Raw genomic sequence first — 12,295 nt, 5'->3', positions numbered from 1 at the left:
TCCCACATACAAGTATGCACCACAAAATGTACTGGAGAATGATGAATACAAATTATACTGGAACAGAACCATTATAACAGATAAAACAACACCACATAACAAACCTGACATCATACTCACCAATAAAAAGAAGAAATTAACTAATCTAAATATCCATACCCAATACAACAAATATACAGAAGAAAACATGAGAAAAAATTGAAAAATACATCCAACCGGCTGAGGAAGTCAAGGACATATGGCATCAGAATAAAGTTGACATTATACCAATTATACTTATCAACTAAAGGAGTCATACCACATCCACCAGTACATCAACGCAATACAGCTGCATCCAAACTTATATATAGAACTACAGTAATCTGTAATTATTGATACATGTTCAATTACCCGAAAGTTCTTAACTGCAATGTAACATATACCGTACAGTTAAAAGGAAGTCATGCTTGATCAAGGTCCGCGTCACTTTCCGTTTTTAACCAGACATAACGTCTGAGAAAGGAAAGAAGTAATAATAATAACCATCATCATCATCATCATCATCATCTTGTTCATCACTTTAAAGGTTTAGGCATGATCTCTCTTCCATGTTCATGGGTTGGCCTTCTTCGAGTCATCTCTTCTCCTGTCTTCCAAGACTTTTTTTTCTATGTGGTTCATACTTCATGGCTTTTAGTGGTCTTCACCACTCTGGCACTGTTTCCACACAGTCCTTCCGTTCTTAGAGTCAACTGTTAACTCTTTTTGTAATGGACGTTTTTATTTTTGTCTAATTTTGTATAACCTTTCACAGCTCGTAGATACCTCATTTCAGACACTTGAATCTAATTTCTCTCTTTGATAAGTGTCCAGGTCTGACTGCCATAGAAAAGTGCAGGAACTGCCATATGATTGTGAAATTTAAAGTTTTATTGACAGTACAAAAAATATATTGGAATTTTACAATATTTTTATTTACACCTCTATCTTGTAGATAACTTATTTAATTCTCAAACTTATTAAAACTTTTTGCTTGTTCTATTATCTGTAAATGACAGTTTTTTGGTCTTACATGGTAGACTCCTCTAAATGCCATTACTTTTACCGTATCAATAGAGATAGTCGTATTTATGATTCGGTAAGCTCAGCTTGTAGACAGCAGTTTGCAATTTTTCTTCCTGATGATGTACAAGTAACTTGTCACTGAATTGAGCAGGCTGCCTCGACAAGTCTATGGATATTACAAATTTTTATTTTTATTCCAAATTTTCGTCTGCATTGTTCATCACTTCAGCAAAGGTTGGTTGTTCCGGTGCAGTGTGCTGACAGACTAACAACTATGCACTGCTGTGATTAGCCAATAGGGAACACGAGAGAGAACTTGTACATTGGTCATTGCTAGAGTGTCGGACCCAGACTGGACACTCTCACTAATACCAGCTTTCATATAGCTGTAACATGAACCATATCCTCTCACTCAATATTTCTCAGACTTTGTTCCAGCACTAAACCTAACATACTGTGACAACCACCTCGTCTGGCTGACGGCCTCACAGATTGACCTGAACACGCCAAAGAATGTACGAATTTACTTCAGTTAACTCTCTTACTCGCACAACTCCCTTAAGATCCCCCACATCTTTGACAATCTTAGCCAGGAATCAGTGTGATCCTGCACAGCATAACCAAGTGATTATTTGTGTTTTGTATGTTATTTGTAAACCAGGGTGAATTAAAAATTTTCAGTTTCTCAACCTTGTCCAACACCCTGATTTACTTGGCTATTTTGGAGCCAGTTGTGATCATTATATTAGTTTTGATCATTATTATTGTATTTTTGTGTGTCTTTCATCACGAAAATGAGATTATGGGGTTATTCTCAATCCTCCAAGTTGGTCTGTGAAGCTATATGCCCATCATGTAAAATGGTAATGGAAAGTTGTAGTAGAATGTAAATAATTTAGAATTACATATAACTCACCTAATAGTAGAGGCTTTGAATTGTTAACGGGTTCAAACACAACACTGAAGACTTCAAGGAGACCATTCTGGTGTATATCTTATATGAACTCTCTACCAAACATATACTTATGCAATTGCTGCATTAATTTTGATCTCTCTCTTCCATTCATGTGGGATTTTCCTCTGTAACCAGCAGTATCATCTGTTAATTCCAAATTATGATATTAATTTTCCCATCTAGAATTCTCCAGTCACTTAAAAGATAGCTAATGGAAGAATATTTGGTGTGGGAGAAATGTGCCAGGACTGTGGGTTGTTGTTCCAATGGGGAGAATACAGTGGGAAAGCAAAAAGTGTCAGATAATTTTCTTCCATGGAGCTATATATTTTGTAGTCAAGACAAGAAAATTGTGGAGCAGGGGAAAAAGTTTTTTTGCCCTCCTGGCAGAATTACAGATGGCATATTTTGAATTAGACAGGTTGAAGGGGGAAGGAGACAGAGAGAACTGGGAGAAGATGACGAGTAATAGGCAAAAGGAGAAAACCTCAGAAATTGCATTTCAGCTTCTGGTTAGCAATCAGTTTGACGTGTTACCTAAAATAGGAGAAGAGCCTCAACCACTATTTGAATTAATAGCATGCAGCAGACTTGTAGGAATGACTTCATAGCTAGATCAGTAAAAAAGTCTTGTAGAAAGGAGAGAGTCTTGCTGCTAGGGAACAGTCATGAGAGAAGTGTAGGCCAATTGCGACAAGAAATTCTAGACATAGAATACCAAGTCATAAGCGTCAGGAAGCAAAGTGCCAAGCTTAGCCAGGTGACAGAGAACATAATGGTCTTGTGTAGAGATTTTTACAGCGAGGACAAGGTACTTATTGTAAGAGGAGCAGGAAACAGTCTGGCCAACAATTTAGAATGTAGCATTAAAGGCGGCCTAGAGAAAATAGGAGCAGCAACAGCGTGCACACACACATGTGATTTTTGTCAAAATTTTGCAGTGATGTGACCAGCCGCTGAGCACCTTCCAGAAAGTGTAAGGGGGACAACAACCGCACAAAACAAAATCCCTGTGATTACTGTAATTAAAGGGGCACATTTTTTAGTTTTGGTTACAGACAGAGAGTATGGAAAGAAATTATAGTAGTACAAGACCATAAAACGTTTAACACATTCCAGAAAAATAAAATTTGTTTCATCAGAACATTAGAGGATTGAAAAACAAAATAGATAAGCTTATTGTCTGCCTAGATGATGTGGAAAATTCGGAAGGAATAGACAATATGTGCCTCCCTGAATGCCATGTAACTACAGGGATGGAGAACTTACATATCAGGATTATGGGCTTGCATCATTTTGTGTAGAGTTAACATGGAAAGAGGAGGAGGAGGAGGAGGAGGAGGAGTTGCAACACATGTAAAAGTCTGACACAGTCGAAAATATTGAAACAAATAGCTTTTGTATGGAACAGAACCTAGAAGCATGTGCTTGGGAGTTGTTACTGCAAAATATTTCTGATAATTGTAACAGTACAGATCCCTTCTAGGATATGTTCTGCTATCTATAAGAAATCTATATGCATTATTGAGCTACCTGTCAAACAAGAAGGAACAGTTTGTAATTTGTGGAGATTTTGAAGTAATTTCTTAAAAGATATGTACAGGAAAAATGAACTAGAATTATTATTTGAGTGTTTCAGTAGTGAATTTTCCAACTCATGCAGCAAAATAGTAAGACATAATGAAAATAAACAGTAACGCACCTTACTACCTGAAGGCAGATTCATAAAAAGCAGTGAGGCATAAATGAAAACAGAATAAGAGTAAGTTAAAAGGGGTGCATGGGATGAGGTAAATTCAGAAAGATATGCTAATGTCAAATTGAGTTTATTCCATAGTAATCTGTGTCAGTGTTTGAAAGTTACTTTTCAAAAAAATTATCCAAAAGGTCCATTAAAAAACAAGTAAGCAGTGGATAGCTAAGGGGATTAAAATGTCATGTACAAAGAAGAGGGAAATTTAAGTAAAGGCCAGAATATGCCAAGATTCAGTTTGAATACTACAAAAATACTATAGATTGGAAAGTCATTAAAATGTCCAGAAGTGTGCATGTCCTGACGAAAATAAATACTGAAACTAATGAAATTATATGAGGCATTGTTAAACAGGAGACAGGGCAGCCAGTGAGTGTACAAGATTCCATAACAATTAAACTAAGTGTAAATGTTGTGACTGATAATTCATAAGTTGCAAGTACTATTAGCAACCACTTTTTATACATAGCAGCAAATGTAGGATTAAAAGGTTCAGTTGAAGAAGCAAGAGGATATGTTGAAAATGTCATTCCATAAAACTTTAAGCAACTAGAAGTAGCACCAACATCCTTTACTGAAATTATGAAAATTCTGAAAAAAAGCTCTCGTGGTGTTAATGGTATTTCAAACAGAATTCTGAAAAGTTGTTCCAGCTAAATAAGTAATATCCCTGGTGATATACGCAATGCATCACTGGCACAATGAATTTTTCCAGACAGGTTAAAATATGCAATTATTAAACCACTTCATAAGAAAGGTGACACAACGGACTTAAACAATTGTCTTCCAGTTCCTTACTGACATCTTTTTCCAAAATATTTGAAAAAGTAATTTACTCAAAAGTAGTTGCATACTTAAGTGGAAACAATGCACTTAGCATATCACAGTTTGGATTCCAGAAAGACTGCTGGACAAAGAAAGATATTTATACATTCACTCGTCAAATAGCACAAGCCATAAATACAGGGTGTACATAAAATCCGGGAACAATTTCAATTATTTATTGCACAAGAACCAATCATTGTACAGATATCACACGTATGTCATTTTGGAGAGAAACCCTCGAAGTTTTTTTTTTTCATGTATACTGCCACAGCTCAGTTTGGTAATTTGTCGATAGTCGGTGCTAGTCGCAAACATGGTGAGTTCAGGTGCGGATCGAGCTTTCTGTGTGTGGGAGTTTATAAAATGGCCTCCCCTCGATCACTAGATCTCACTCCGTGTGACTTTTTAGAGAGAATGGGTAGCGACTGCCACAGTCGACGATGCCATGCTGGGACAAGTATGGCAAGAATTCAATTACCGTACTGATGTTTGCTGGGTCACTCGTGGTTTGCATATTGAATGTTTGTATTAAAAAAAAAAAGGCAGCTTTCAGAGTCTCCCTCCAACATGCAATATGTATGACATCTGTACAATGTTTAGTTCTTGTGTGATAAAAAAATGAAAGTGTTCCCGGACTTTATGTGCACCCTGTATTAATATATCATCTCTTGTTATTTTTGTGATCTCTCAAAGGCCTTACATTGTGCAGGTCATGATACTCTCTTAAAAAACTCACATTTTACGGAATTGATGCATTTATGTGCATTTGGTTTGATAAACAGAATGCAAAAGGTTGTGCTGAATAATTCAGACAATGTCAGAAAGGTAGAAAATTTTAGTGATTGGGGTAAAATTACAGAGAGAGAGCCTCACAAGGTTTTTGAGTCCACTCCTATTCCTTGTATATGTGAATGACCTTCCACTTAACATTCAACAAGCAAAATTGGTATTTTTGCAGACGATATTAGTGTCGTAATAAATTCCGTTAGAGAGAAAGCAACAGAAGAGTTTGTAAACGAGATTCTGTGAAGAATTATTAAGTGGTTCTCTGAAAATGGACTGTCCCTAAATTTTGGAGAAGAACACACACTATATTCAGTTCTGTACTACAAATGGTCATACCAACAATTGATGTAGCAAATGAGCAGAAGAGAGTCAGTAGGGTAGAACCCCCCAAAGTGATGAAAACTTGAACTGGAAGAAGCATACTTCTGAGCTTCTCAAACAATCCAGTTCAGCTGCTTTTCTCTTTGTATAATTGCTAATCTTGGAAACAAATGTGTCAGCCTCATGACATGTTGTTGTCTTCAGTCCTGAGACTGGTTTGATGCAGCTCTCCATGCTACTCTATCCTGTGCAAGCCTCATCTCCCATCTACAACCTAAATCCTTCTGAATCTGCTAATCATGACATATTTTGCATATTTCCAGTCAATAATGTCATACAGAACAATTTTCTAGTATAACTCGTCACTTAGAAAGAAAGTATTGATTACATAAAAGCTACCATCAAGAATAATATGTAGTGCACACATCATAAGGACACCTCTTCAAGGAGCTAGGTATTGTCACAATACATATATTTGCTAATGAAATTCATCATAAATAATCCATCACAGTTCGAGAAAAACAGTGATGTACATACCTACAACACTACATCTACATCTACATATACATACGTAATCCACGATCTACCATATGGTCCGTGGCAGAGGGTACCTCGTACCATAGCTAGCATCTTCTCTCCCTGTTCCACTCCCAAACAGAATGAGGGAAAAAATGACTGCCTATATGCCTCTGTACAAGCCCTAATCTCTCTCATCTTATCTTTGTGGTCTTTCCGCAAAATATAAGTTGGCGGCAGTAAAATTGTACTGCAGGCAGCCTCAAATGCAGGTTCTCTAAATTTCCTCAGTAGCGATTCACGAAAAGAACATCTCCTTTCCTCCAGAGACTCCCACCTGAGTGCCTGAAGCATTTCCGTAACACTCAAGTGATGATCAAACCTACCAGTAATAAATGTAGCAACCCGCCTCTGAATTGCTTCTATGTCCTCCCTCAATCTGACCTGATAGGGATCCCAAACGCTCGAGCAGTACTCAAGAATAGGTTGTATCAGTGTTTTATAAGCGGTCTCCTTTACAGATGAACCACATCTTACCAAAATTCTACCAACGAACCGAAGACGACTATCCGCCTTCCCCACAAATGCCATTACATGCTTGTCCCAATTCATGAGGGAAAGCTCTCAGCAGCTCAGTGAGGAGTTCAGTATGCAGCAATAAACATTTTTGATCATTTGCCCAATAACATAAAATGCCTAACTGGTAGCAAAGCAAGTTTTAAATCTAAAATCATGTCTCCTGGACAACTCTCCTTACTCCATTGAAGAATTTCAACATGAAAACTGATTTGGGGGGGGGGGGGGGGGGCGGATGGATGGACGGACAGAGGGGGGGGGGGGAGAGAGAGAGAGAGAGAGAGAGAGAGAGAGAGAGAGAGCCTTGGTATTAAATATAGTTGCACGAGTAGGAATAAAATTACTTGTTCCTTAATGTTAACACTGATCATGTATACATATCCTGTAAACTGACTAGTACCACATCATTTTGATAAAAGAATCATTCGCATGAGCTATGGAACATGTAACTAACTTAGGCATGTAACAACAGGCCTCAGAATCGGTACCAAGCATCTATTTTATTCAGATTCGAAGCTTCAGTAGCTGTGATGGATAGGATCAAATTATGATGGGTTCTGTAATGTATTTTGCCTGCTCGAACTTCATTTAGGTTTGATATGTTATCAGTTCCATGTGAGTTTATTTTTCAGTGTTTTCACCACTGTCGCCATCCTTGTGTCTGATGTTGTATGGAGAAACATTGGTGCACAATGGCTGTATATGAAGCTTGAAACGTAGTGGTTCTATGGCAGTTCATTGTTATGAGGTTGTCAGGTACTTCACTGAAACAGTTGTTTATGCTATTTTCTTAAGATTTGATGTCACCTGTAATGATGTAATTGTGCAGGGTAGTCAGTGGGAGATGGTGATTACTGCTGTTTATAGAATTAAGTATAAGGCTGCAAATTGAGCTACAAAAGGCTAGGTTGAAGTAATAATAGTTACAGATAAAAGAAAGTTGGGTTCTTTTCGGATCGGTGCAGTGATTTATATCGGAGATATTCTGGGGACACGAGATGGCTGCCCGTGACATTAGAGCAGGTGAAAGCTCAGAGTCTGCAGAGCAGTGTGGCATGCCACGGAGCTCCATCCGTGGCGAAGTTCTGTGACGGTGGGACTCGGTAACCGAGGAGATCTGTGTATAACGCAGAACCAAATTTGACTCGGAACCGTAATGAGAGTCTGTTCTCGTTATCGGTCGTAAGAAGTTATCGACGGTTGGAAGTTAAACCGATTCATAACTGGGATAATAAATCTGTTTGTCGACCTACCAGTGCCTATTACTACATAATAGTAATCAGTTGACATGAAAAGTATGGTGAATGGTGGGGATCTCTCCGAAGTGAGTGAGGTCGCTTCAAGGAGAGAGAACCCCATAATTTACTTTCGTTTTTAGTATGCTGCTCTTTTCTTCATTTTTCCAACTGTCCAAATGTATTTCATTGTGTTACTGGATCCCTCGAGCAACTTACCTTTCATTATCCGGCAGCTTGTGCATTTTTATTTTTTATTTTTTTTCCCCTCCAAATTTCCTCAGTTTCAATGGAATTTTAATATTGAAGTAATGTTTCGTGAAAGGAGTCAAACATTTCAAAGTGTCATTTTCGTTATTAAATTATTTTTTAAATAGGCATTGCCATTTGGAGTTAGGATTTTCTGTTATTAAGTGGGCTTCTTGACCTTTGTAGTGTCTAAGGCTTAGATTGAATATTATTGATTTTCTATACTTAAAAAAATGTGATGGAAAGCAGATTTCTTAATTAGATCTTTTAAAGGTGGAGCCAAGTAGTTTGTATTAGTGACGTGACAGCTCATACTCGCATTTCCTGCCTTTAAGAAAGTCAATATTGAAATCTCCACATCACTGCAATATTTTGTTTTGTGCATTAAGTTTATTTAGGAGTGTTTAGAGACTGAACAATACACTGAAAACGTGAGATCTGTACATATTTATTAATGTAGTGTCATAATTCATCCATGTCATGCCATTGCCACCGAATGAGATGGTGTGTGGCCAGCACGGTCTGAACACGTAGTTGATTAATTGCTTAAAACTGCCTGGCATATCAAAACTGTGTGCTGGACTGGGAATCCAGCCCAGAGCCTTACCTTCCACAGGCAAATGCTGTACTAACTGAGTTACCCAGGCACAGACGATGCTCTGCCCTAGAAGCTTTACTTCCATTAATATCCCTCTCTTACTGTCCAAATTGGCAGAAGGGAAGCTGTGAGAGTGAGTTGAGAGTTGCCCGGATAGCTCAATCGGTAGAGCGTTTGCCCGTGGAAGCTTAGGTTCTGGGTCGGAGTCCTAGCCCGGCACACAGTTTTGATATGCCGAGGAGTTTCAGACTGGCACATTCTCTGCAGCAAAGTGGAAATTCACTCTAGTTCATTGATATATGTCCTCTACTAATGTGATGTATATGCTTTCCAAAGAGTCTCCGTCAACTTCTCCTGGATGGTTTTCCTATCTCCTTAAGCCTAAGCAGTCACCTTTCCTCCAGCTGTAACCTCTCTTCTAGTAACACTGCCTACATCTACATCTACACTGCACAAGCCATCTTACGGTGAGTGGTGGAAGGCAATTTCTGTACCCCGGTCAGTTCCTCTTTCCTATTGCAGTCACTATGGTCTGCAGGAAGAACAGTTGCTGGCAAGCCTCCATGTGGGCTCCAATTTCTCTCATTTTATCTTCAGATTTTTTGTTGGGTATAGATAGAGGGAAGCAATATATTGGATGACACTCTCGAAATTTTAACAGTAGACCATACCATGCACGATATAGAACATCTCTCTTGCAGCATCTACCACTGGCGTTGACTTGGCATCTACACGAGGCTTTCACGCTTACTACACGAACCTTTAACAAAACGTTCTGCTTCCCTTTGGATCTTCTCTATTCCCTCTATCAATCTGGTGCAGATCCCAGGCTGACGAGCAGTATTAAAATATTGGTTCAACTAGTGTTCTGTAAGTTAATTCCTCTGTCGATCGGCTAAGTTTCCCGATGATTCTTCTAAAGAATGTCTGGCATCAGCCTTATCCCCAATTAATTTTATGTAGCCATTCCACTTCCAATCACTCCATACACATACTGCTAGACATTTTATGGAAGTAATGTCTTCCATTGATTGATCCGTAATCATGTAATTATACAGTAAAGGTCTTTCTGTCTTCATGTTCAGTGTCAATTGTTACTTCCTGCACCAAGTGTAGAATCTCTACAGATCTTCCTGCATTTCGCTACAGATTCCTACCGCTGTAATGTCTCTGTATACAACAGCATCATCCGCAAAAAGCCTCAGGAAACTTGTGACATCATCCACTTGGTTATTTATATATATTGAGAAAAGTAAGGGCCCTAAAAAACTCCCTAGGGGCACACCCTTTGGTATATGGATAGCATATGGAAAAGAGAACAGAAAAGAAAAGAAAAGAAAATGTTGGGAGTGGCTTTATAGTGAGCATAGGTTTCAGTGTAATACAAAATGATGTGACTGTGTAACTGGGAATGTGATAAGTGTTTTTTAGTAGTTCAAGGGCTTTCTTGTTGCCATGTCAGCGTTCTTTGTCGATATACTAACAGATTTTTTTGTTTCTGCTGAGTTACGCTTTGTGTAGTCAGTAGTAGTATGCATTTGGCATCTCCATCCTGAAATTTGGACACACTGTGACTTATCTTTCTATTCTGAACTCATTATTTTCTCTTTTCAAAGAGCTCTTCTTACATTAATATAGAACTGTTTTAAATAACCTGTTCACAATTTTGCAGCTAAATCTTTTTCAGAATTCCCTAAGTTTGTTGCTGCAGGAGTGAAAAGTTATCAGGTTCATGGGTGTAACATTACCTGAATTTTGGGCTGTCTGCCGTAAAATCCTTCATAGCCTTTTACAGGGATGTGACCAACAATAAGCTCTCTACCTGACTAAATGGCCACCATCAACTGTTGTCTAGAGCAAAGTTGACCAACTATAGGCTCAACTTACTGCTGCGCAGCACAACATGCTGGACTTAAATGATAACATACATGTTATGCCAGAAGGATCATCTCCCCAAATATCAGAGTCTGCGTGGTGCACCTAAGGACTGACCTTACATTGCATTTTTAAAGTCATCCTGACCTCAGTCTGTACCATGAGTAACATTTGTATTGCACACTGCACAGTACTGGAGTCTCTCAAAATTTATATGTAGTATTAACTTGTATTTCCTGCAGCCATTTACCCGTTTTCCCCATGTTAACTCCCCCCTCCCCTTTTCATTTTATTTTGCTGTCTTTTGTCCCTTCCCTTTAGATTCTTTTCTCATAATTTTTTGTCTGAGGAAATATGAGTCTGCACATATGTAATTAAAGTTTCTGTTGTACAAACATACACAATATAGATGTACCTCAATTGGATGGTCTAATTGTCACTAGTAAAAGCAGTGTTTTCATTCTTATACAGGGAACTGGGAGTCGAAGGGTGTCGAGGTGACCCTAAAGCCGTAGATGGCCTGACTGAGCAGATTCCCAATCTTAAAGTGTACGGTGTCGTTCAGGCTGTGGAATCAGCTTTGTACATTACAAGTGACGAGAGTGATGTGGAATTTGCAGAGGAGAATGCAGTGCCTGAAAATGCGTATGACACAATGGATGACCATTCGGAAAGTGATAGAGGCAGTGGTGGTGATATTAGCAATAGCAGTGATAGGATGTGAGATATTAGTGTTTAAGATGAAAGCAGTATATCAGTTTTCATTCTAGATGACATATAAAAGTGATACGGTGTATCTATAGGGAATTATAAGTGTAAATACTTGTTACATCTCATCTGGAACATTGTAACTGGGCCAAAATTTAATACTCTGTCATTACTGGATTGTGTGTCATTGTGGACTGCTAAATGCTGTCAGGCTACAAATAATTAATTATTTTTGGTATAATGTAGCTAAACTAGTTTTGCCGTAATGTCATATCAAACAAAAACAGTTTTGAAGGGAGATAATTACAAATAATTTTGGAAATGTGTGGAAAAAATTTAAAACATGTACAATAACATTGTTTGAATTCTTGTCGTAACAACAATGGATTTGCAGTGACACTTATCTTTAAGTGATATAATGTTAGCACTGGTGAGGTAGCAATTCTTAAATAGCAGTGGCAGGATTAGCATGTCTGATTGTGAAAAAACAATTAATTTAAAATTATTATTAAATGTTTGTTTTACCTGTTTGTCCCATAGGTTTTATTCTGGCATATCTTTTCACTTTTTATTTGTATTACATGCAAATTTTGTCAAAATAAAAGTTCTTTTTTCAGTAGGGGAGACTGGTGTTAGTTGGCATAGTTTTTGCTTTATGATTTTTCTATTTTTGCCTATAATACTTTCCACTTACATGATTGATGCTGCAGGTAGTGGTATCCCTTGGCTCTTAATTAATGATGAAAATATTACTTAGAATTCTGTGCTGAATTTGTAAAAATCTTTACTAAAACGTTACATGACAATTTACCCCATATGTGCTGGGGTAAATTGGCATGATTAAGAGGTTCTGA

General features: G+C 38.0%; 1 protein-coding gene across 3 annotated transcripts in view; it reads left to right on the top strand.

Moving 5' to 3' along the window:
- Positions 1 to 12,023, top strand: part of LOC124719065 (F-box/LRR-repeat protein 7-like) — a 153,633-nt gene extending 141,610 nt beyond the window's left edge. For all 3 annotated transcript variants that reach the window (XM_047244746.1, XM_047244747.1, XM_047244745.1), the window contains one exon: positions 11,205 to 12,023. In XM_047244746.1, coding sequence (XP_047100702.1) covers positions 11,205 to 11,457 — 253 coding nt within the window. In that variant the 3' untranslated portion in view covers positions 11,458 to 12,023. The remainder of the gene's footprint in view (positions 1 to 11,204) is intronic.
- Positions 12,024 to 12,295: the final 272 nt, after the last annotated feature.

Source organism: Schistocerca piceifrons, chromosome 10 (genome assembly GCF_021461385.2).
Source record: "Schistocerca piceifrons isolate TAMUIC-IGC-003096 chromosome 10, iqSchPice1.1, whole genome shotgun sequence".
In the NCBI taxonomy this organism is placed as follows: domain Eukaryota; kingdom Metazoa; phylum Arthropoda; class Insecta; order Orthoptera; family Acrididae; genus Schistocerca; species Schistocerca piceifrons.
Note: the sequence above shows the minus strand (reverse complement) of the source record. Positions and strands in the feature narration are given on the sequence as shown.